Source organism: Delphinapterus leucas, chromosome 2 (assembly GCF_059928025.1).
Source record: "Delphinapterus leucas isolate spDelLeu-1000000601 "Yukka" chromosome 2, BTC_Dleu_Yukka2, whole genome shotgun sequence".
Taxonomy (NCBI): Eukaryota; Metazoa; Chordata; class Mammalia; order Artiodactyla; family Monodontidae; genus Delphinapterus; species Delphinapterus leucas.
Window position 1 is genome coordinate 80,269,599 of NC_143130.1, and position 27,185 is coordinate 80,296,783.

Here is a 27,185-nt window from a genome sequence, read left to right on the forward strand (position 1 = left end):
ACCCGCGTCCCCTGCATCGGCAGGTGGACCCCCAACCACTGTGCCACCAGGGAAGCCCCTAAGCTGTTCTTTACATACAATAAAATGTTCAGATCTTAACTGTACCAATTAATCAGTTTTGATGAATGCATATTAAGACACAAGACATTTCTGTCATCTCAGAAATGAGTTACCTTCACAGTAGAACACTTCTCCCAGTGGCATACACTGATTTGATTTTTATCAACACAGGAGAGTTTTGCCTATTATAGCTGTCATACCGTAGTTTTGAGATTTGGCCTCTTCCACTCAGCATAACATTATTGAGATCATTAGATCATTCCATTTTATTGTTGAATAGCATTCAATGTATGAACATAACACAGGTCATATATCCACTCTCCTGCTGATGAGTAACTGGGATGTTTCTAGTTTTAGGCTATAATGAATAAAGATGCTATGAACATTTTTGATGAAAGCTTTTGGTGAACAATGTTTTCATTTTTCTTGGATAAACACCTGGAAGTAAACCTGTGGAGTCATGGAGTAGATGCATATTTAACTTTATAAGAAATTGCCAAACATTTTTCCAAAGTCACTGTACCATTTTACAGTCCAACTAGCAATTTTAACTTTAGCTTTCAAAAAATTTTAGCTATTTTGAACAGCAAGGTCCTAATGTATAGCACAGGGAACTATATTCAATATCCTGTGATAAACCATAATGGCAAAGAATATAAAAAAAGAATGTCTCGGGCTTCCCTGGTGGCGCAGTGGTTGAGAATCCGCCTGCCGATGCAGGGGACACGGGTTCGTGCCCCGGTCCGGGAGGATCCTACATGCCGCAGAGCGGATGGGTCCGTGAACCATGGCCACTGAGTTGTGCGCGTCCGGAGCCTGTGCTCCGCAACTGGAGAGGTCACAGCAGTGAGAGGCCCGCATACCGCAAAAAAAAAAAAAAAAAAGTCTCTATGGGTATAACTGAGTCACTTTGCTGTACAGCAGAGATTGCCACAACATGGTAAATCAACTCTACTTCAATTAAAAAAAAATAAAACAAATTTTTAGGTATTCTGGTAGGTGTGTACTGTCAGGTCATTGTGCTTTTAATTTTCATGTACCTGACAGCTAACAATGTGGAGCATTTTTTAACGTGCTGACTGCCCATTTGTATATTGTCTTTTGTGAAGTGTCTGTTGTAAAAAAATTGGATTGCTTCTTTCTTATTACTGAGTTGTCAGGAATCATTATATAGTCTACACCTAAGTCCTCTGTCAAATAAATGTGTTGCTAATACCTTCTATTCTGTGGCTTCTCTCTTCCTTTTCTTGATGGTGTTCTGGGATGAATGCAAGCTTTAAATTTTAATTAAGTTCAATTCATCAATTTTTCTTCCATGTTCTATGCTTTCTATATCTTCCCTAAAAAATTTTGTTTATCTTGAAGTGGTAAAGATATTAATCTATTTTTTCCCTAGCAGCTTTATTATTTTAGCTCATATTTAAGTCCATGATCCATCTCAAACTTATGTTTGTCTATGATATAAGTTAAGAGTTGAAGTTCTTTTTTTTTTTTTAGTATTGTTTTATAGTTGTCCCAGCACCATATATTAAAAAGAGATGTTTCTTTTCTTACTGAATTGCTGGAGTGCTGTTATCAAACACCATTTGCCATATAGGGATGGATCCCTTTCTGGACTCTATCCTGTTCCATGATCTATTTGTCAGTCTTTATATGAAAACTAACTCTGTCTTGATTAGTATTGCTTTACAGGAAGTCTTTAAGTCAGGTAAAGTCCTTCTTCCTTTCTTTTCGAAGATTCTTCTGGCTCTTCTTAATTCTCTGCCTTTTCAGATCAACTTTTAAATAATCTTGTCAATGTTTTATAAAGAGCCTCCTGCAATTCTGACTGAGATTCCATTAAATCTATAGCCCAGTGGAACTAACATCTAAATGATAGTCTTCCAATTCATCAACATGGTACATGTCTCTATTTATTTAGATCTCCTTTGATTTCTATCAGCAATATTTTATAGTTTTCATTGTTGAAGTCTTATCTTTTGTTAAATTTATCCCTCTGTATTTTATAATTTTTGGTGTGACTATAAACAATACTGTTTTTTAAAAATAGAAATATAGTTGATTTACAATATTGTGCCAATCTCTGATGCACAGCAAAGTGACTCAGTTATACATATATATACATTCTTTTTTTATATTCTTTTCCATTATGGTTTATCACAGGATACTGAATATAGTTCCCTGTGCTATACATTAGGACCTTGTTGTTTATCCATTCTAAATGTAATAGTTTGCATCTACCAACCTCAAAATCCCAATCCATCCCTCTCCCTCCCTTTGGCAACCACAAGTCTGTTCTCTGTCTGTGAGTCTGTTTCTGTTTTGTAGATAGGTTCATTTGTTCCATATTTTAGATTCTACATATATGTGGTATCATATGGTATTTGTCTTTCTCTTTCTGACTTACTTCGCTTAGTGTGATAATCTCTAGTTGCATCCATGCTGCTGCAAATGGCATTATTTTGTTCTTTTTTATGGCTGAGTAGTATTCTATTGTATATATGTACCATATCTTCTTTATCCACTCATTTGTTGATGGACATTTAGGTTGTTTCCATGTTTTGGCTATTGTGAATAGTGCTGCTATGAACATTCAGGGTGCATGTATCCTGAATGGTCCAGTTTGGTCCAGGTATATGCCCAAGAGTAGGGCTGCTGAATCATATGGTAATTCTATTTTTAGTTTTCTGAGGAACCTCCATACTGTTTTCCATAGTGGCTGTACCAACTTACATTCCCACCAACAGTATAGGAGGGTTCCCTTTTCTCCACACCCTCTCCAGCATTTGTTATTTGCAGACTTTAAAAATATTTATTTATTTATTTAGGCTGCACCGGGTCTTAGTTGCAGCACACAGGATCTTTGTTGCAGCATGTGGACTCTTAGCTGCGGCATGAGAACTCTTAGTTGCAGCATGAGAACTCTTAGTTGCAGCATGCATGCGGGATGTAGTTCCCCACCTGGGGATCAAACCCAGGCCCCCTGCACTGGGAGTGCAGAGTCTTACCCACTGGACCACCAGGGAAGCCCCTGTGGACTTTTTAATGATGGCCATTCTGACCAGTGTGAGCTGGTACCTCATTGTAGTTTTGATTTGCATTTCTCTAATAATTAGTGATATTGAGCATCTTTTCATGTGCCTACTGGCCATCTCTATGTCTTCTTTGGAGAAATGTCTATTAAGATCTTCTGCCCATTTTTTGATTGGGTTTGTTTGTTTTTTTGCTGAGTTGTATGAGCTGTTTGTATATTTTGGAGATTAAGCCCTTGTCTGTTTCATCATTTGCAAATATTTTCTCCCATTCTGTAGGTTGTCTTTTCTTTTTACTTATGGTTTCTTCTGCTGTGCAAAAGCTTGTAAGCTTGATTAGGTCCCATTTTAAACAATACTGTTTTGATAATTTCAATTTCTAATTGTTTACTGTTAGTATACAGAAATATAATTGACTTTTTGAGATTGCCTATGTAACCTGTGACATACCTAAAAGTACTTATTAATTCTAGAAGTGTTCTTGATGATTCCTTAGGACTTCTCATGTACATAGACATATCATCTGCCAATTCAGCTGAATTTATTCCTTTCCTGTTTTATGCCTTTTTTCCTCTTGCCTTATTACACTGGCTAGGACAAAAAATTCAGGTAATGAGAGTGGAAATTCTTACCTTGTTACTAATATTAGAGAGAAAACATTTAGTCTTTCACCTTTAAGCATGCAATTACACTTAAAAGCTATAGATCTGGGGCTTCCCTGGTGGCGCAGTGGTTGAGAGTCCGCCTGCCGATGCAGGGGACACGGGTTCGTGCCCCGGTCCGGGAAGATCCCACATGCCGCAGAGTGGCTGGGCCCGTGAGCCATGGCCGCTGAGCCTGCACGGTCCAGAGCCTGTGCTCCGCAACGGGAGAGGAGAGGCCACAACAGTGAGAGGCCCGCATACGGCAAAAACAAACAAACAAAAAAAGCTACAGATCTTTCATGCAAGTCTTTTTATCAAACTGAGGAAGCTGCTTTCTATGCTGAGTTTGTTGAGACGTTTTATCATGGATATTTGATTTTGTTGAATACTTTTTCTACATCTTTGGAAATGTTTTTCTTCTTAAGTCCGTTAATGTGTTGAATTACACTGGCTGATTTTCAACAATTAAGCCAAACTTTCACTTCCGGTACAAACCACATGTGCATTTTGAGGATCAGGGTGTTGCTCACCTTGTAAAATGAGCTGCAAAGTGTTCCCTCCTCCTCTATTTTCTAAAATAGTTTGTGTAAGATTGTTATCATTTTTCCCCATAAGCATTTAAAAGAATTCACCAATGAAACCATATGACAGTCAAGCTTTCTTTGTGAAAAAGCTTTTGAAATGAATTTACTTGTATTAATAGATATAGAGCTATTCAAACTCTCTGTTTCATCTTGTCCCCTTTTGGTAAGTAATATTCAAGAAATTTGCTTATTTCACCAAAGTTGTCAAATTTATTAAGTTATTCCCAACACTTCCTTATTATTCTTTTAATGTATATATGATTTACAGTGATAACCTCTCTTCCATTTCAGATATTGGTAATTAGTGTTCTTTCCCCTCCTTCTCTCTCCCCCTTTATTTTAATTAGTTTAGCTAGGACTTATTCATTTTATGGGTCTTTTCAAATAATCAAATTCTGGCTTTGTTAGCTTTTTCTATTATTTGTGTAATATTACACTGATTCCTGCTCTTATCTGTACTGCTTTCTCCCTTCCACTTATTTTGTGCTTCTTTTTCTAGCTTCATAGGGCAGAACCTCAGGTCATGTACTGTAGATCTTCTTTTTTAATACAAGCATTTAGAGCTACACATTTTCTCCAAGGCACTGCTTTAATTGCACCAACAAATTTTGTTATATCATATTTCATTATAATTTAGTTAGAAATATTTTCTAAATTCCCTTCTGATTTCTTTTCAAAACCATGGGTTATTTAGATATGCCCATGTCTAAATGAAACAGCCCTTTCATTTCCAAATATTTGCTGTTTTTCTAGGTAACTCACTGACTTCTAATTTAATTCATTTGTGGTCAGAAAAAATACTTTGTATGATTTTAAACCTTTTCAGTTTACTGACACTGATTTAAAGATGAGCACATTGTTCAGTCCTGTTGAGTGTAACATGTGCCCTTGAAAGGGATTTATATCTTCAGTTGCTGGGAACAGAATGTTGTAAGTATCAGTTAGGTCACAGTAATTTATATGGTTCATTTAGTTCTATGTCTTTACTAAATTTTTGTCTAGTTATTCTGTCAACTGCTAAGAGAGGTATTCAGATCTTCAACTGTGACTGCGAATTTATCTCTCTAATTATACTGATTTTTGTTTCATTTATTTTGAAGCTCTGTTATTAGGTGTATAAACATTTATCACTGTTTTATCTTCCTTATGTATTGACTTTTATCATTTTATCATTATCAAACGTCTGTATATAATGAGATTGACGGTAATGGAAAAAGAGGATTTTAAAGAAGCAAATGGTATGGGTAAATTTCTAAGTAACAGTTAACTGAGTTTTTAAAGTTAACTGTTATTTTTTTCAAGGGTATAATATCTTAACTCTGATGAAAATTAAGTTCCTTGGGGAAAAAACAAGACTCTGCCTCTTCTAGGCTGAAGACTTTGAGAAAAACTTACACAAATTTGAATAAACACTTAAGTTTAAGAGGCAGCAATGACAAACTGTCATAATCATAAAAGGATTTTTTACTTCATGGTGACAATTATTAAAGTATTATACCTATTGGGATTTTTTTCTGGACAGTTAATAATATTCTTATTTTTTTAGAATTAATTTTTATTCGAGTACAGTTGATTTACAGTATGGTATTAGTTTCTGCTGTACAGCAAAGTGAATCAGTTATACATATACCCACTTATTTTTAGATTCTTTTCCCATATAGGGCATTAGAGTACTGAGCAGAGTCCCCTGTGCTATACAGTAGGTCCTTATTAGTTATCTATTTTATATATAGTAGTGTGTATACGTCAATCCCAACCTCCCAATTTATCCCTCCCCCCATACCTATTGTTAATAAAGATGCTGGCTTCTATGCTCTGTGTTGAACCAAAAAAAATTCAATTGCATGGCTTCCCTGGTGGCGCAGTGGTTGAGAGTCCGCCTGCCGATGCAGGGGACACGGGTTCGTGCCCCGGTCAGGGAAGATCCCACATGCCGTGGAGTGGCTGGGCCCGTGAGCCATGGCCGCTGGGCCTGCGCGTCCGGAGCCTGTGCTCCGCAATGGGAGAGGCCACAACAGTGAGAGGCCCGTGTACCGCAAAAAAAAAAAAAAAAATTCAATTGCAGAATGATCTATCAATGTTTCCAGTAACACCGCTACAGCAGTTTCCTTTTAATGGCTCATCAGTTATGCCATTGCCGTGAAGGTAATATGAGGAGACTCATTTAGCAACATATTATTACATCATCTTAACATGAAATAAGGCCCATCAGGCATTATTAAATTAGCCTGATTTTTGCAGTATGTCAGCAGCATTTTATGTACATTAATAGCAGAGTTAAATGTTCCTTGGGGATTCTGTTGAAGAAAAATGATTTCAAAGTGGTGTTTGGATATAATTTTGTAGTCACTATTTATATTTTCTTCTATTATCATTGTGTGGTTAAGATTATTATGTTGCCTGTGAATAGGTAACATAAAATGGCAGCCAATTATTAATTTTTTGGTGTATTTTTTTTCTCTGACCCATTACAATAAATACAGTTTGGAATACAGGTTTTTCTTTGAATGGGATTGATACATCTTTTTAAACTCTTGAATTTCCTGGGTTTACTACTTAGGCCTCAAATCAGCTGGTGTGAACCATCATAACTTCTCCTGGCAACTACAGCATAGCCAGAGCTAAGTAACAGTAATAAATAGCAAAGCCATTGTTCCTTTCACAGTAAGGAATACTTTCACTTATTTTAAGAGCCCTCTGGTCTTCATTGATGTTATTTATCCTTGTTGCAGTATAATGTTCTCTCATCTGTGCTGAATTTTGGGCTTTCTCTTTGGGGCCCATGCACTGCTTCCATGAATTCTTCAAAAACAAATCTTTCCCTGACTTGAATACCTATAAATCTTCCTGTATACAGGAATATTGTTATTTTATATATCATACATTACCGTAACCTTGTTCTCTTTTCCTTAGGCCTGCCTGATCTCTCCAACATGTGATAAAAAATTATTAAAAAGCAATCTTACAGTTTCTTCTTTTTTAATACTCCATATGTGCTTGTATTTGGAGTATACAGAGGAACTGGGTGTCTCAAAGCATAATTCCCAGTCGATGTGAATTAAAATCACCTGGGGTAGTTGTTAAAAATAGAAATTCTCAGGCCCCTCCATGACTGAACAAATTAAAATGAGAGGGAGGTAAGGGATTCTTACCTGCAGTATAATTACATCAAGGCTAAAAACATCAAGCAGGAGTTTAGAAGGTTTATCACTTGCTAGGTATACGGCATTGAGCAAATTACTGATACCTCTGGGGAACACTCATTTTCTAACCTGCAAAATGGGTGTTGTTAAAAGGAGTATATGTGGGAGTTCCCTGGTGGCCTATTGGTTAGGATTCCGGGCTTTCACTGCTGAGGGCCTGGGTTCAATCCCTGGTCAGGAAACTAAGATCTCATGGGCTATGGGTATGGCCAAAAAAAAAAGGAGGGGGGGGCAGATTAAATGTGTATTCAATGCCTGGCTTAGTTAGTGCTCAGTAAATGATAACAATTATTATTAGAGTGCTATGCATCTAGGTTTGAATAAATGTTTTGATATGAGAATTAAATCTGGTATAAACACATATTAATCACTGGTAAAAACTGTCAGGCTTCCCTGGTGGCGCAGTGGTTGAGAATCTGCCTGCCAATGCAGGGGACACGGGTTCGAGCCCTGGTCTGGGAGGATCCCACATGCCGCGGAGCATCTAGGTCCGTGAGCCACAACTACTGAGCCTGTGCGTCTGGAGCCTGTGCTCCGTGACAAGAGAGGCCACAACAGTGAGAGGCCAGCACACCGCGATGAAGAGTGGCCCCCGCTTGCCACAACTAGAGAGAGCCCTCGCACAGAAACGAAGACCCAACACAGCCAAAAATGAAAATAAATTAAAAGAAGGCTCAACATTTAAAACAAACAAACAAACAAAAAACTGTTAAGATTCATCTTTGCAAAATTGGAGAATTACATAAATGGAGCTTATCACTGATTCTAACTAAATAGCAACACCTTTGCCAAGGGAGTATAAAAAATGTTAAGTGAAAAATCATTAATTAATATAAGCATTAACAATAATTTAACAGCTTCAGCTGTAATTTCAAAGACCTTACAACAGTTTTTTTTCCTCAAGTTTAGCAGTAGTGTTAACATTAGACCAGTGGTTCTCAATCTTTTTGGTTTCTTAAAAATAATATTAAGGACTCAGAATAGCTTTTTTTGGTGGGTTATATGAATAGAAACATTTTAAAATATGCATTCATTTTGTAAAATACTGTCTTTCCCTTTCAAGTACATGCAGTTTAGCCTTCAGAGACTTACAAAGTATGTGGGAAAAAATTGCTAATTCTATTTTTCAAATGAAGAAGTCATTACAGAGATGGGATTTAAGGTTAAATGACTTGCCTTAGAACCACAGGTCAGAAACTCGCAGAGATGGGATTTGAACCTAGGTATTCTGATTCTGAAAGGCATAATTATGGGGTAGGTATTAAATGAAGTAATACTGTTAGTATGACAGTTAAGTGCCTATGTCTAAAATTAGGGTGGGTCTCATGAAAGGCATGCAGACAGCAGAAAACTAATTTAATATATTCTGCCTTTCCTTTGTATGCTTTCTGGCTTGACACTGATGGGAATCTGGCAAACTGAGTGTGTAGGATTCTCAGTGTAAAGATGTGGGGAAAGAAGCAGAGAAAATGGCCATTAGTACAAATGCAACATGCTAAGGAATATGCAAGAGCTGAAAGAAAGACTCCAAGTCAAAGAGACTGTAGGAAGCTCAAAAAATTGCATGTAGATTTGCAAGCAGCACTTTGCAAGAAACTGCCCTCAACAGGAAACCCCGTGTGTCTTGTCACTTTAGCAAAGCTATATTATAACTACCCTTAAACCAGGCATTCGCCATGGTCTGGTCATCTCTGGCCCAAGCAGTTTTCAGATCTTTTGATGACACAATACCTTGCCTAACCTGTTGGTTCTTCCCATAGATCAAAGAAGAAGAAATGAAGAATAAGTAATAAACAGATGACCAGACCTCTCCCCTAGTTTCCCCTTTAGTAATCTCATGAACAAACTGTGTGAACAAACTTGTGAACAAGACAGCATCTAAAGAAAGATCACAAGAAGTCAACAAGACTACATGCAGTGGGGGATGGCAATGACTCTGATCCCTTATCTCAATGATTAACTGAGATTACTTCCTCTTTTTTCCCCTTTAAAAACTGTCTTGGCTGAGCAGAATCTTCGGAGTTAGTTTTGAGGGGGACACAAGTCTGCCTTCTCCCCAGACTGCCAGCTGTCTGATTAAAAGCAATCTTCCTTTCTACCAACACCTGCCCCTCAGGTATTGATTTTCAAGCAGCAAGCAGCCAGACCTGAGTTTGGTAACAAGTTGAAATGAAAGTACTTCCAACATTAGTAAGTTTAACATAGGATGGTCAAGCTACACAGAGCAATTTTATGTTCTTCTTGTACTCTATCAGCAACACTGTTCTTTTCATGAGGAAATAAACAAACATCATTTTCAGAAATAAGCATCTTGGAAGAAGGTAGGAAGCTAATTGCTACTTTGCCTCCAGTTAAAATGAAGGTGAGTTATGAAATTCTTTGATGCTAGAGAAAGAAAATCTGGTGAACTGTGGAGGGGAAACCATTTTAAGCAGAGGAGCAGAAAAAAAGAAAATATGTTTAATTACTAAAAACCCACCACATTTAGTCACAAATTAAATGCACAAATAATGGTGAAATAAATTGGATAAATTTCTACCTCCTCTGTTAAAGTCTTTATCTATGTGTTAAAAAATTATCTCATTGCTTTTGTTATTTATTAACTTACTTGACAGCCTGGTAATCCAGTATCTCTGCTGTACAGGGAAAATGAGCCCCTCTCTGAAGTTTTTCCTGTAAAAGAAGGAAAATAGCTCCATATAAAAATCCTCATTTACTGACACACAGTCAATTCAACTTCTAGACCATTCATGGAAGTACAGAGAACCAATGAGAAACAAGAAGACAAAAATCCAATAAATAAGACTTAAAAAGCTTACTACCATTCCAGTCATGTGAAATAATGAAAAAAAAATTCAAAAGCATGGATATCTATAGAGCCAATAGTATGATTCATATACCCACAAGTGAGAATGTTTTCCCGTATTTGCTTCAGATTGAACACTCTCCCCTTTCCTTCTCTCTGAGAAATTGAAACAGTAAAGATACAGTTCACATCTCACCCCAGACCACAAGGTAACCACTATCATAAAACTGGTATGATTCCCATGTATATTTTGAATCTTTTAGTACATATTCATGTATTCAAACAATATACATTACTATTTGTGTTGAATACATTTAAACAGATGGGGTTACATGGTATATATCTTGAGATATATGTTAAAAGTAAACACCTAGTTCATTCATTTTTTACTGCTATAAAATGTCCCATTATACAAATAAAACCACAGTTGATCTATTCTCCTACTGAAAAATAGAAAAACAGTTTCTGCTTTTTTTTCTAGTTATCATGAATAATGCTTAAACAAATATCCTTGCACGTCCTATACACACATAATAGTTTCTCCAGGATAGACACAAAGAAGTGGAACTGCTGGGTTAAACAATGCACACTTTCAACTTCATAAGTATTACCTTTCTCTGAAGTTGTCATGCCAATTTATACTCTTCCCCGAAATGTATAAGAATTCCTGTTGGGATTATATTTACAGTTCAAAAGCTGATGGCTAAGTATCAGGAATGGTATAGGCCAGCTTGAGAGGGAGAGCAGGTGTCTCACAGTGCTGACAATTGACAGCAGTGTTCTTACTCGTTTACTTTTCAATACACATGAGTTTAAGTAAGTTCAGTAAAGCCAATTTTCAAACAGTATATAGTTTTAAACTAAACAGTCTTTCACAAATAGACATGTTGCTTAAAAAGATTTCTGCAAGGATCACAGTTTGATGTTAATATCAAAGACAGAGATACAAGTGAAAATGACAATGGCACAGCTAATTCTTTTTCTTCATTTCAGGGTAAAAAAACACAATGTAATTAAATCTGACAAGTTATCCAAAATATTTAAAATTATTGAGGCTATATGAAGTCACCATAATTGTATACTATACACTGAGATATCAGCTTGTGATTATATAAAAATGTATAGTTTATTAATTTAAAAAACTGCACACATAGATGGGATGCTGAAAATTGTTTACCGATAGGGTGCATAATTTAAAAAAAACTTAGAGACATATGTACTAATATTCTATCATTTTCATTGATGTATGCACCCCACTGATGTATTCAACTGGCCAACTGATGTAGAAATCTTACAACCTGAACTTGGCATCTACTGAACCTTTAGATATACAAAATAATTCTTCCAATAACAAAGTTAGTTATTAGAAAACACTTTAATAATTAGGAGTATAATTTCTGGGCCCATTAGGATATTACAGCATATGTCTTAAGATGCACTTACTGTCTGTTCCTGATGAAGCACCTATTTCACGTGAAGCAATGCCAACACATAAAAATGCTGATTTATGAGAACAGGTTAATTAATGTGGTCTAGTTGCCTCACATTATCACCACCAAGTAGTATGTTCTACGTAAAGAATTTTAATTTGCAAAATACACATATGAAATTAAAAAGAAAAACATTTCTAACTCTTTAAATATATCCTTCACAAGTAAGACCACTTATAAAAATCAAGGTGATATCTCACAGTTTTAGATTCTACACTTCAACTCTTGGAATGTGGCTTCACAAAATCCTTAAAGGATTATGCATTTGCAATTCTGACACACACCCCTCCCTGCCAGACCAAGAATATGGAAGAGACTGAAGGGATATGCCAACACACCATAACAGGCAGACAGATCACTGGGAAAAAATAAAGAACAGCCCACATCTATGATTTGCAGGTAGTACTTTATTAATCAACTACATTAAACAAGTTTATGAGATGTTAAAAATCATTCTCATACATGTCTTCAATTTTAAGAAAATGTTGCCTTTAAAAACAAATCATGGGGCTTCCCTGGTGGCACAGTGGTTAAGAATCCGCCTGCCAATGCAGGGGACACGGGTTCGAGCCCTGGTCCGGGAAGATCCCACACGCCGCGGAGCAACTCAGCCTGTGCACCACAACTAGTGAGCCTGTACTCTAGAGCCCGTGAGCCACAACTACTGAGCCTGTGAGTCACAACTACTGAAGCCCGTGTGTCTAGAGCAACTGCTCTGCAACAAGAGAAGCCACTGCAATAAGAAGCCCACACACCACAATGAAAAGCAGCCCCCGCTCGCCGCAACTAGAGAAAGCCCGCGTGCAACGACAAAGACCCAATGCAGCCAAAAATAAAATGAAATAAAATAAATTTATGAAAAGAAAAACACAACAAATCATGTCTCATACACTTGGCAGGACAGAATTGGGAGACAGTAACATTTTAAACCAATATCATAAAGTTTAAAAAAAAAAGACTATGCCAATGAGTTGTCATTCACAATACACTATCAACTTATTAATAGTTGAAATACTCACCAAGTCCTTTTTACCTTGTAAATTCTTCCTGAAACGTTATCTCAAACAACCAGTAAAGACTTGAAACTAAGCAACAACTGTTATACTTTCACTCAAATATACTAGTAAGGAATCTTTTTTTTAATTGTTGAGGTGGTAAAGGGAACAGAGTGAGAGATCAATATTAGGTCTGTTTTTTAATAAAGTACAGATTTCAAATACAATCTTAATTTAAGTATCTGTGTGGAGGCTACCCATCAGATAGACTGTTTAAGAAAATGTCAAGTTTTAAAACTTACTGCCTGTGCCTATTAAAATTTCTAAACTTCTTTTCAGAGGATATTCAAACCAGAGAGAATGAAAACTCATTTAATATAAGCTCAAAATATTTCAAAGTAAAAGTTCCTTCTGAAATGGAAAGTTGGTAGTTTGTTTTTAAAATGACAATGAACCTAATTCAAATGAGATTCCAAAATGTAAATACATTTTTATTTCACCTTTAATTTGTTAGGAACTATTTATTTCTTAGGGACTTAGAAGTCTGGGTACTCCTGAAATATAATAATGCATACTCAGTCTGAGATTTAAAAGACAATAATCTTTAATTCTTTCAAAATTACTTTTCACAAGAACTTTTTTCATGAATTAAAATGAATCCTATGTCTTTTTGTTTAATCTTAGGTGTCTGACAAATAAGAAAAACTTCTCACTACTGTATTATGGGGTTACTACTTTTACATAAATATTATACATAAATTACAGTATGTGGACAAGTTTAACAGTAAACATCAGCTGAATACAATTTATCCACTATTAGTAACTTAATGTATATCTAATTTCTCTTGAAACACCTATGAGAAAATATTATAAAAATTTTACTGGGATATTCTAGCAGAGGGGTTTTATTTGTGTGTGGGCGTGTATGCATCCTGGGCCTCTTTGGCAGTCTTCACAATAATGTTTTTAAAAGTACAAAGCAAAATATGTAGCATTGTAAAGTAAACTGGTATGTTATTAAAATGTTAAAGAAATTTGCTGCATAGTAATACATGTGCCTTTTAATTAACACATTAAATAGTTAGATCTAGAACCAGGCCTAGTAACAATGGTAATTTCAAATCATAAATGACAGTTTAAAGATATCTGCAACAACTATATTATACTATGAGAATATCTGTTCTATTAGTGATAAAAATCATAGATACTATCAGGACTGTTTTGCTACCCTCATTCAAAATTGAAGGAAATGCTAAATTTTACTTGGAGACTGGAAAAATAAAAATGACAATTTTCTCCCTGTCCAAGTTCACTGATTTTCCTTCCATTCTGGGAGTCTCTAGACTCCACTCTGAGATAAGAACCTCAACACTAGGAGAAGAGCAACATGTATTGAAAGATATACATTTATATACATATTTGTATATCAAGCCAAACACGTATTTCATAAATATTTTGTGTGCAAAAGTATTTTGAGTACCTAGAATTACATGGTTTACATTAATCAGACTCAGTATTTTCTGACCCCAAACTGAGAAATGCTCAAGATATGACAGATGAGTTTGACTAATTTGGATAGGATTTATAACAATTGTTCAAGAAATAGCAAATTACTGATTCAAGAAATTATTTTACCCAGTTGTTTGTATAAGATGTATGAACTATTTGAGGCAGTCATTACTATAACAAATTTTCTTGGAATTAAAAAAAAAGAATTCTGGGCTTCCCTGGTGGCACAGTGGTTGAGAGTCCGCCTGCCAACGCAGGGGACACGGGTTCGTGCCCCGGTCCGGGAAGATTCCACATGCCGCGGAGCGGCTGGGCCCATGAGCCATGGCCGCTAAGCCTGCGCGTCCGGAGCCTGTGCTCCGCAACGGGAGAGTCCACAACAGTGAGAGGCCCGCGTACCACCAAAAAAAAAAAAAAAAAAAAAAGAATTCTAAGTTGTCTTGTTCCGTAGCAAAAACATACATTTCACAACAGTAAGTTGCAACTCTCCATTGCTTGCCTAAGCTCCAAAAATACAAACTAATGTTAATATTAGTTTATAAAGAACTCTTCAAAAGATAATTTTACCTACATTCTTTTGGCATAGGACACAATCAACAGTCAAGTTGAGGCTGAGGATTGACAGGCACAGTTCATTCCTATTCCTTGCCAACCCATTCCTCCCCAACCCAATCACAAATATCCAAGAGTTGACTAGATGGAAGAATTTGAGTTTGATAAATTCCATCAAACATTTATGGGTTAGTCAATCTGACAGATGGTGGGGTTATGAGATGAAGACCCAAGCCTGTGCCCTTAATAGGTGTCAACAAGTAGAAAAGTTTATACCTTACTTGGATGAAAAACAAGTTTCACAATTAAGGTCAGGCGTCTTGAGGTTCAGATCCAAAACACACTGTGGGTGGTTCCAGAAGAGTGGACAGACAATTGCCTGGGGCTGACACAATCCATAAGGCCTACTGAATGAGGAAGGGGACCCCTATTCAAACCTGAATGGAGTAATACGTACCTTCTGATCATACTAAAGGTGGAGATGAAACTACCCACCATTTCACAGAAGATGGGTCTTCTGAGTAGGTGGCCCATGTGAGAACAATACAGCCTTTTAAGGCAAGTGATTTTCAAACAAAAGTGGTCTGGGAGATAAGCTGTATTCTGCCCTACGCACAGCTTAAGAGTTGTCAAATTGGTTTTCATTTAGACCCAGATCATGCCATCCGAAGGCTGTGAGAACAATCAGTCTCAAGGATAAAACAGATACGTACTGATTGGGACAAGTTGATCAAACACCTGAGTAAACTCTAAGGTCAGAGCTGAACACGCTTCCTTTGCCCAAGGCCTAAAGAGTGAGAATCTAGCTAGTCTTGGAAGTTTCTAGTGCGGTGAGAACCAAATATAAAGAGGATCCCATCTTTCATCTGATAGAGAGATAGAGCTCACTGATTTTTTTTCAAAAGCCATTAAATGCCCTTTCCCCCTAATCGGCAAAGAAAAAGAAGGGGATAGAAAGTAAGGACTAAAAACACAAAATGGCAAAAAGGAAAGGAAATATAAGAAGACACAAAAGAAGAGAAACATGGAAACCTGCCTTCCTTTACAACTCTGTCTGCATTTCATTACTCCGTAAGTGCCGTCAAGAATATACTGGGTTTTTTTTATTTTAACAGTCATACTACCTTTTGGGGCACAAATTAGACTAAAAAAAAAAAAATTGAACCACAGAAACCAAGTCATCCTATCCTTTACTTATATAAGTGATTTTTCTATTGTAAATGCAGGATTTCATTTCCTTAAATAAAATTACTTTAAATTTCATCTTTGATTCATCACGTTACCCTAACCTATCTGAATTTATGCTAAATACTTGGAAGCCCCAGAAAAGAGGGGTAGGAAGAACATGACCAGAAATTTCTAACGCTTACTCCACCTCAAAAATTGAAGGCATGTCCACTCCCAGAGGAGTGGAGGAAAGAAGCGAAATGACAGGAATCCTCTTGGCAGGTCACTTATGTTGATGGAATGTACACACCCAATTTTGGGAACCCTGGTTGTAAGGGTTCAGATTTTAAGCAGGGTAAAAGTAAACTCTGATTTTGGAAACTCCTTGAAGTGCAGGTGAATTAAAGGACCCCTACATCATTTCTGAGTAATTATAAATACCAAGTAAGACCAAATGACCTTTCCCAGGATCAAAGACTCATTTTTCAATGAGACTTCAGAGGATACCTAGTCCAACTCCCACCCAAAGCAGTACTACTTTGAACACAGAGTCTCACCAAAAAAAGGTCCACTGATGATTGCCTTCTACTTTGTATCACCCACATTTTAAGAATAACACTAAAAAGCCAAAGTGTAAGGATGGTGAGGGAGAACTCTCAGAAAATAGAATTTCCAACAGTAAAATAAAAACTCTGCAGAATATTATATAACATTCCAGCATTCTTATTAGTAAAGAGATTTGTGTAACGATTAGCTCTTTTGTTGCAAATCTGTTTATTAATGCAGTGGGAGACTTAATAGACATTTTTAGCAGCCAAGTTACTACTGGTGAATCACAAGGAATTCATGTTTATTAGACATTCAGGTGTTTTATGGTGAAATGGTTATTCACATTTTTTGCTCACTTTTTTCCTATTGGATTATTTGTCATTTACTTGCTGATTTGTAGGAGTCCACGTATTTTTGATACAAAACCTTTTATTGTAGCTATATAAATATTTTATGTAGGCTGCCTTTTCACTCTCTTAATGATATCTTTAATAAACATAAATTCTTCATTTTAACATAGTCCAATTTGTGCATTTTCCCCTTTATGGTTAACATTCTTTGGTGTGTGCACTGTTTAAGAATCTCTGCCTGTTCCAAGGTTACAAATCTATTTTTCTATGTTTTTTTCTAAAAGCTTAATCTTTCACAGACTCAAATCTGAATTTGGTTTTTATGTTGGTAGGGGGTCAAGGTACAACTTTTTCCCGTAGGGATATCCAATTGACTTCAGTACTGTTTTATTGAAAAGATGATCCACATCTTAAAAGTATCACTGTGGCTGCTGTGTGGAGAATAAATTATGGTGGAACAAGTATGAAAGCAGGAAGACCAATTAGAAGACTTACTGAAATAATCCAGATGAAAGGTAGTGATGGCTTTAATTGTCCTGACCCACTGAGGTACGTACTATTAAATCCCCATTGCACTAATGAGGAAAAATAATTTGCTCAAGGTCACAGACTAAGTAGATGAAAGACTAGAATGTAGGGCTATCTGACACCAAATTCTTAACAGCATACTATACTGCATTATTTTCCATTGGAGGTTTAGGACACAATTCTTATATTCTAATCATATACAAAGACATTTAGTGGATCCCAAATACAGTATAAAATTTTTTCTCTATTGAGCCCTCCAAGCAGCCTCTACCAATCAACTGATTTAGCACTGCATATGAAACGTATTCCAGCTGAAAGAGGGAATGATGACAAATCGTTCCAAAAATAATTGGCAGCAAAGCCCAACTACTCCAGAGGTTGGCTCTGGGTATAATGAGAACATGGGCAGTTATGCTGGTTACACTCACAGGTAATAGCTATTCTTTTCAGTTCTCACAAATGGCACATGATGATGTTACTCTTGCTTCAAGTGCTTGTTATAAAAGTATTTATTCTTATCATGTCTTTCTGGGCCTCAGTTTCCTAGTCTATAAGAATAAACAAGTTGGACAAGATCAGAGGTTACATAATGACATCCTGAGAGATTGTTTTGTGTGGCCAATGCAGGGATTTGTCTGTATATGTTTAAAACAATTTTTAAAAAATTAATTGCTCTGCCAGCCATGAGAACACACCTTGCAGAACTCCTACTTTGGGGAATGTAACTAACTCCCTGAAGTCAGCTCCTTTGGGGAACTGCTCCAGCTGCTGTGCTCTAGAATCTATGACTGCTTTTGTACTGAGGCCCACTTGCTTTCAACACATTTGACAGAGTATGGTGGGGAAAGTAAAGCACACCCCTTCCCAGGAGACATGGCATTACTTTGTTGACCATCTTTGGCTCACGGACTCTCCAGCTGCTTTGCTGAACCTTCCTTAGGGTACACAGCAGTGTAGGACGCTTCCACTGCCTCTTCTTCACTCTCAAAGTCTTGAGGTTGCTGTCGGAATTTGCTGACTAGCTGTTACGTGCAACGCACTGTGAAAGGTGCTTTACTTACACTGCTGGTTGCACTGCTAGCTGTATTCTTCATCCTACTAGATATCCTGTTAATGCCAAGGAGTGATTGAAGGAAGCTCTGAGATATGACAATAAATTTTCAAGATCTCCTGTAGATCTCAATCTACTGGCTGGAGAAACCTGACCTATAATACCCTCTTAGCTGTATGTGCTCTTTTCCTACCAATGCAAAATAATGTTTTTATGAGGGAATGACTACAGAAAAAGATATTATGGAAGATGTAGCTGGCTCAGCATTTATTTCTGCAGCAGTCCAGTGAATACTTGAAAATTTCCAGCAAAATTTAGTAATTTTAATGAGTAGATATTACTCAAGAAATAACTGTTGACTTTATGAGTAACAGCACAAATTAGAACTAATAGTTTCCCTATTTGACTGAAACCCAGTATTATCTCAATGTTCATTCAGGCATATTGATTTACATTCAAACTCAAAATCCATTAAATAAAAAACTGCATCACTATATTTTAAACGAGCAGCATGAGACTGTTTTTCTCAAAAGATAAAGGCTTAACTTAGAAAGAGAATTCCTGGATGCTTCAAAAATTACCTAGATCAACATTACCATGATTCAAAATGAAATATTTCAGTATATAAATCATGAGAGCTTTTCTATATTTAGTTTTCAGAGAAACAATATAAAATCCTTACATAGGCAAATCTAAATATTTGGGCACAAATCTAAATTTGATCACAGTTTTATGAGCAGAATATCCTCCTCCCCCTTGGGTATCTCTGAAAACTCATTAATTACCTAATCCTCTGTACTTACAGAGAAGCTTTCCCTCCCTTTTTGTGGGTGAACACTACCAAAGGTTTCATATAATTTGAATCACAGTGACCTCTTGGAGAAACATAAAATACTATCCTACAAAGTGTGGAAACCTGTAATGCCATTGAGTATATCTAAGCAGAGACTTAGGAATTCTGATCACTGGATTCATGTCTTGGCTCTTGCTTTTCTCTCACTGAGTGAACTGGGCAAGTTACAAGTCACTAGACATCAATGGCCCCAACTCACTCTTTTAGGAAAACCAACTCAGTAACATGTACCTCACACAGGCCTGCACAATTTAATTAATGCTTATAAAGTAGTTGGAAATTCTTTTCTGAAAGAACCTAGGATGATGCTAAATATCAGAACTACAGTCTTCATTCTGGTAGCAACCTGTTTAAACTTACAGGAAAAAAAATCTAAAAAGGAACTCAAACTAACAGATTTTTTTTTTAAAGGGAAGGAAAGAGAGGGAGGGTTTTAAACATAAATGCTTGCCTATTTTCTTCACAACAATTTATTTAAGTATTATTGGCTAACATTTGTGCCAAGCACGCTGCTGGCTACATTGAAGATATTTAAATATCTAGTGCCAACAAGCACAGCTGCTGGACTCTCTATGCCCTCCTCTTGTTCACTCTGTGCCAGATTACTCACACAGCTATGAATGATGAGGCAGCAGCACAGGAAAATGCCAAGCGTGAGTGAGATTAGTGATAAACCAGAGGATCCCTAAAGAGGTCAGTGATTAGCAAGTTCCCAGTTGTAATCAGTTTTCTAACCCAGTCTTTATCTCATCACTTATTCCATCTTAACTTTGCACCAACTTCCTGTGACAGGCATCAGAAATATAAGCATCTTCCCAATCAATCCTGCAGAATAGCTACGGCACCAAGAAAGGATCTCATTATCCTTGATAAGAACACACAGTCAGACCTGGGCAATTTGAATAGACTTCAGAAATGACTTATTGAGAATAAAACCTGAGATGAAGCAGTCCAGGGTGCAAACATTCACCAATCCAGCTACCCTTCCCAATTCTCTCCATCCCTCCTCCTAAAAATCAGATTCACAAATTAAATATAAACAAATAGACAAGGATGAGAAGGTTTATACAAAACAGTTTGCCTTTCAGACACTGGAATGCCAGAGAGAATACTAAAATGCAGGATTCAATATGAGACGGTGAGGTAAGTAGGTAGGTAGAAATTAGGAATGAATGAACAGAGTAGAATAAGAAAATACATTTGATCAATTTTAGTCATTTTTCAAAACTTTCTGGACCATTTCATGGTCCAATTGTGCCATACACAGAATCCATACCAAGGTACTCATTACAGGTAGATCAAAATCTAAACACTTCTCTCAGACATTTTACTTAATAATTGCTTTTCTAAATTGTATCTGAAAACATATTCACATCTGTACTGCATTGTTGCTTTGCCTTAGATTCAGAATTTAAGTGTGTTTTCTCATTTCCCCAACCTTATGTTGTTTAAAACTTAGAAACAAAGACATTTCATTTTTACAGCAATTCAACAAATTATAGAACTAGGAATTATCTCTTCATCTTTGGCTGCATTTCAGAAGAAAACATGGTGACTATGTGTTCTCTAAAAATAATCAGGTAACTTTTGTATCTTAATGTTTATGCCTTTCTTAAATAAAAAAGGATTTGAAATAATTCAATTGATGCTTTACAACTTTCTAGCCAATCCTACTGAGCCAATCCTTCATCACACCTCAATCTTGTCTGCTCTTCTTACCCCAAAAATAAAGAAAAAAAAGAAAATCAGGTAAAAATCACATCACCAAAAAATTGGGCTGGGGGAAGAGAGAGTAGCATTGTTATCAAACTATCTTGGTAATCATACACTTAAATAATCTACTCCTTCTGACATACTGTCTCTGCTTTCATCAAATCCTTGTATGAATGTTTTCTCTCAGAAATTTCTTGTATCATACAATGATAAACAGAACATGAAGCTCATTATTGTTAATTCCCATGATTTTCTCACATCTTTCTGTATTTTGGCTGTTTTAATTTAAACCGTGGCCTTAATCAGGCAAGGTCACTGTCTGAGTCTGTTCTTTTATGGCATCCAGGGACCAGAAGGCAGATGCCACTTGTTCAGGGAACACTGGACTGGAATTCAAGACTTGTGTTGTTTGCATGCCAGGAACAGATTCTAGTCCAAGGCTGTATCTATGGCATACAGCCACATGGAGGCAGAGAGACAGTTTAAGAGAACTATGCTCTAAAATAGCAGATAATAAATGATTGTTAATTAGCTAGTTTCCCTTGACAGCGAGAACTGGAATAGAAAAAAAGGACCTAGTCAATGGAACTGCCACCATTCACCAACTATCTGATCAGAAACAGGGTAGTGAAATGAAACAAGCATGGAAATGAGAGCCAGGAGGGCTTCTTCCATAAAAGGAAGAAGACAAGCTGCTAAAAAATGTAGAGACTTTTGGAATAATGATGACGTATGGTTATAAAATGAAGTATAGGGCTTCCCTAGTGGCTCAGTGGTTAAGAATACGTCTGCCAATGCAGGGGACACGGGTTCGAGCCCTGGTCCAGGAGGACCCCAACATGTCGCGGAGCAACTAAGCCCGTGCGCCACAACAACAAAGCCTGAGCTCTAGAGCCCGCAAGCCACAACTACTGAGACCGCGAGCCACAACTACTGAAGCCCACGTGCCTAGAGCCCGTGCTCCGCAACAAGAGGGAACAAGAGAAGCCACCACAATGAGAAGGCTGTGCACTGCAACGAAGAGTAGCCCCCGCTCGCTGCAACTAGAGAAAGCCCGTGTGCAGCAACGAAGACCCAACACAGCCAAAAATAAATAAATTTATATACAAAAATATAAATAAAAAAGTAAAAGTGAAGTATATAGGCAGTTCATCAGTTTAATACATTTTGAGATATTTAAACCATGAATATGGTATGTTGAATATAGGAAGCCGAAGTTAATATACTCAGAATTATTAAGACTTCAATCTACTCAAATTAAGAAAACCTCTAAATGGTAATAAGACTTTTCACTGGGGCGCAACACCCTTCACCGATACAACGTAGAAAGGTAAACACATTTGGTACACCACAGAAAATGTACAGATGTGGAGCAAATGAAGGAGACTATTCTATTCTGTTTTCTTAAAACAGATGTAGAAAGCCCAAAAGAAAGCCTTAAATCCCCATTATGGTCTACTAAGATTTAAATAAGGTTCTTGCTACATGATGGGAACTCTGAGGGTAGAATATGACACATTCAGTTTTCACTGAGTGGCCTCCAACACTGCAATTTACTGCCATCTGACCTCTGTAGTTTGAAAACAGGTAAAGGCTTGCCTTGAATTCTCAATGGGTTATAATCTAGCATTCATTTGTTAGTCAAACTACTCAAAATAAGTTGTTTTTTTTTTTAAAGAAGATATTGGGGGTAGGAGTTTATTAATTAACTTATTTTTGCTGTGTTGGGTCTTCGTTTCTGTGCGAGGGCTTTCTCTAGTTGTGGCAAGCGGGGGCCACTCTTCATCGTGGTGTGCAGGCCTCTCACTATCGCGGCCTCTCTTGTTGCGGAGCACAGGCTCCGGACGCGCAGGCTCAGTTGTTGTGGCTCACGGGCCTCGTTGCTCCGCAGCATGTGGGATCCTCCCAGACCAGGGCTCGAACCCGTGTCCCCTGCATTAGCAGGCAGATTCTCAACCACTGCACCACCAGGGAAGCCCGAGGTTTTTTTTTTTTTACAATCCAACTCATTATAAATGGCAAATCAAGTTAAAGTATGTCTGTGTAAAATTGTTGAAGGGAGAAACAAAGGAAGAAATTAAAGAATAAAGGAAGTAAAGAAAAAATTGTAATAATAAAATCAGAGAGGAGGCATGGGGCAGTGGTTAAAAACAGTGACTCTGGATGCAGACTAACTGGGTTTAAATTCCCACTCCACTTCTTACTAACATTATTACCTAACCTCTCTGTCCCTTAGTTGTCTCAGTGCTGCAATGGGATAATAAGAGTTTTACCTCATTGGGTTTTTGTGAGGTTAAAATGTATTAATATACAAAATGCTTAAAATAGGGAAAAACACAAGATAAGGGCTAATGAAATATTAATTATTATTTTAAAGAAAAATACACTGACTGGAAGATCCATGAATGTGTATCCTGTGCTTGAATATCAGTGCTTGAGGAAAAAGTCTTAAATAGAGAAGTAGGTAGATTCCAGGGAAATAATTTAAAGAGAACTTGTGGATACTTTCAAAGTTTTTAAAATTCTTTATGCCTTTCATTTCATTAAAATTCATTAAAAGCTAATGGCTTCACTCTTCCCTTAGCATTAATGAATGAGCATTTCTCTAGCACAATCTGTACACTGGGCCACAAACAATTAAGCTTCTGTTCACAACTGAAATAAAGATAAAAGATTTACCAAAAAAAGCATGCAAGGCATGAAAAAGGTGGTAAAGAATTAAAAAAGAAATGAAAGCATAAAAGAAGAACAACCTAAAGTGAATTTTAACAGAGTTGGAGATTCTATAACATAGAGGAAACAGGGTAGACAGGCTTGCATGTAATCCTTTACTTGCTTATTCCTTTTTTTCCAGGAGTTGGGAAAAATGGTTATGGGAGATTACGTTGGGTCTGATAGTTCTAAGCCATTGGTTCAAGATACCTTGGTTGTTATCTGAAGCTCATGGGGGACAAGGGGGCAGACCATTCTTATTAGGTAAAAAGGAGGAATTAGCATTGTTACACTGTGAGGAGGTTTACCACAGTGTATAAACAAATGTGATGTTCACTACTTAAACATTTTCATGCAGGGAAGAACCTATTCTTTAAAATAAGTGCAAAAGTCACTAGAAGATAGAGAATAAAAAAGTCAAAACTTTTTTTTCCAATCTCTTTTTTCTCTGTGTGCTTTGACTATTTACATTTAATGTGATTATTGATATGGTCAGATTTAAATCTATCATTTTTGTTGGATGTTTTCTATTTGTCTCATCTGTTCTTTATTTCTTTTTCAGGCTGCTTTTGGATCAAGTATTCCATTCAGTCTCTACTATCGACTTTTTTTTTTTTTTAGTGTTTGCCCTCAATTTATAATATATATCTTTAGCTAAAAGGGTCTACTTTCAAGTAATAATGTAATAGCATAGGAAACTTACGAAAGTATACTTCCAAAACCCTCCCTCCAATCCTTTGGGTTATTGTTGTTAGGTCTTTTGCTTTTACATATTTTATATACCCCACATACAGTGTTACTATTTTTGCTTAGACCTACAGTTATTTTATAGTATGATTAAAAATGAGGAAGCATATGTCTTCTATATTTACTTTCAGTTTTACCATTTCTGGAGCCCTCATTTCTTTGTATATATCAGGGGCTGGTATACTATAACCCATGAACCAAAGCTGGCCTGCTTCCAGATTTTATAAATAAAGTTTTACTGGAATAAAGCTATCATCTATGGTTGCTGTTGTGTTACAAAGGCAGAGATGAGTAGCTGTGACAGAGACTGTCTGACCAACAAACCCTAAAATACATGATATTTGGCCCTTTACAGAAAAAACTGGTGTAGATCCAAGTTTCTGCCTGGTGTCACATTCTCTATGCCTAAAGAACTGTAACAGTTATTGTAGCATAAGTCTGCTGGGAATTGATTCTCTCAGCTTTTCATGTATCTGAATAAGTTTTTACCTTGTCCTTACTGAAAAAATATCTATTTTCAATGTATACATAATTCTGGGTTGACAGGGTTTTTTTTTTTTTAACACTTCACAGATGTCACTCTATCATCTTCATGCTTGCAACTTTTCTAATAAGAGGTCTGATGTAGTTTATTTTTATTGCTCTGTATATACATGGTTTTTCTGCCTCTGGCTGCCTTCAAGATCTTCTCTTCATTGTTGGTTTTCAGCAGTTGGAATATACTTCTAGGGGTGGGTGTGTGTGTGTTTTATAAATGTATTTATTTTATTTTATTTTTATTTTTGGCTGCATTGGGTCTTCGTTGCTGCACACAGGCTTTCTCTAGCTGCGGCGAGCGGGGGCTACTCTTTGCTGTAGTGCACAGGCTTCTCACTGCGGTGGCCTCTCCCGCTGCGGAACACGGGCTCTAGGCACGCAGGCTTCAGCAGTTGTGGCTCACGGGCTCCAGAGCTCAGGCTCAGCAGTTGTGGCACACGGGCCTAGTCGCTCCGCGGCATGTGGGATCTTCCCAGACCAGGGCTCGAACCCATGTCCCCCATCGGCAGGCAGACTCCCAACCACTGCGCCACCTGGGAAGCCCCTGTGTTTTGTTTTTAAAAATCTTATATCTATGATTTTTTTTTCTCTCTCCTTCTCCATCTGAGACTTCAATCACAAACATATTAGACTGTTTGATATTGTCCCATAGATCTTTTATCACTTTTTTCTCTTTCTGTTTCAGTTTGGATTTCTGTTAACTATATTCAGACTTACTGATTTCTTCTGCAACTGTGTTGTCTATTGACAGCCTGAAAGAATTCTTCATCTCTGATATCGTGTCTTTTATTTCCAACATTTCAATTTGACTGTTACTACCTCCATCTATCTGCTAAAAATTTTCCATTTATTTGTGCATGCTGTACACCTTTTTCCATTAGATCCTTTAATATGTTAACCAGATTACTTTAAAGTCCTTGTCTGATAGCTCCAACATCTGACTCATCTTTAGGTCTTATTCTATTGATTATTTTACCTCTTGACAATGTGTTTTTTCCCCCTTATGTTCATGAATCATAATTTTGACTGAACGCAGGATGTTACGTGTAGAAGAGCAGATACTGAGGTAAATAGCGTTTAGGCCTGGAAATGAGTGTGCCTATTCCAGAGTAAGGCAATTAGTCAATCTAATTTGGAGTTTAGCTGGGTATGATTGTTGTTGCTTTGGTTATCTTTAGTTGACCAGAAGCTTCAACTCCCTCCAGTGATTGGCTGCTTTTGCCTAGTGCTTGGCATATGGCTGGGCTGCTGTAGGACTTTTCTGAGTGTTAGTTTTTCATCCTCAGCTTTTAACAGATCCTATAAACCTGTGCTCCAGAGTGGGGGTGTCTCTCCATGCTTTTGCCCCTCCTCCAGTGGTAGACTGCTGTTGCTTTCCTGTCCTTCACCTTTCCTCCCTATAAGAGCAAAACTCTGCTTCATATCTAAAGTTGACCTTGGGTTGGAGTTTTTACCCCTCTCTGATAGGCAGGAGACCTGTACTTAGTGTAGGTTCTTAGGTCTAAGATGAGTTTTCTGTCCTCCTCCAATCACAATGCGTCTTAGCTTGTATGTCCTTTGGGCAAGAGGCTTTGTTGCCCCATCTAAAGCAGCTTAAGTACCTAGGATCCAGGGAAGCTGGCATGCATTTCCTGCTTTGCTCATAATGATAGATGATCAGCACCTGCAAGCCTGTATTATCAATGGGAATCTTCTTCAGTCTCCTGCCCTAACCCCAATCTTTCTTGTGAGTACTCAGTGGAGGTTTGAGGAGGAAAAGTTTGAGAATGAGTGTGAAATCCCCTTATGAACTGTTCTTTTGTTAGATGCTCCCAGTTATTTCAAACTGATATGTTGCCAACCCTTGACCTTCTGCTAACAATTGGGCTTCTATTGAACTTTAACGTTTTCACTGATTCCTCTTAACTGCTTGTGTTGTGATACCTTATTCTCCCATGCTTTGCCACAGGTAGTATAGTTCATGGGTACCATATCTCCTTGGAATTTAGGTCACATGATTGCCATGTAATTTCAGCTCCCTGATGGACTCAAAAAAGAGTTTTGTACTTTATCAGGCCTTTTCATTTTTTCTCATCATAAAGAGTGAAAATGGCATGTGTTGCA

The 27,185-nt window shown here is 37.1% G+C and overlaps 1 protein-coding gene across 10 annotated transcripts in view; it reads right to left on the reverse strand.

Moving 5' to 3' along the window:
• Positions 1 to 27,185, reverse strand: part of TCF12 (transcription factor 12) — a 380,655-nt gene that overhangs the window by 111,978 nt on the left and 241,492 nt on the right. For all 10 annotated transcript variants that reach the window (XM_089907165.1, XM_022579593.3, XM_022579585.2 and 7 more), the window contains one exon: positions 10,132 to 10,196. In XM_089907165.1, coding sequence (XP_089763291.1) covers positions 10,132 to 10,196 — 65 coding nt within the window. The remainder of the gene's footprint in view (positions 1 to 10,131; positions 10,197 to 27,185) is intronic.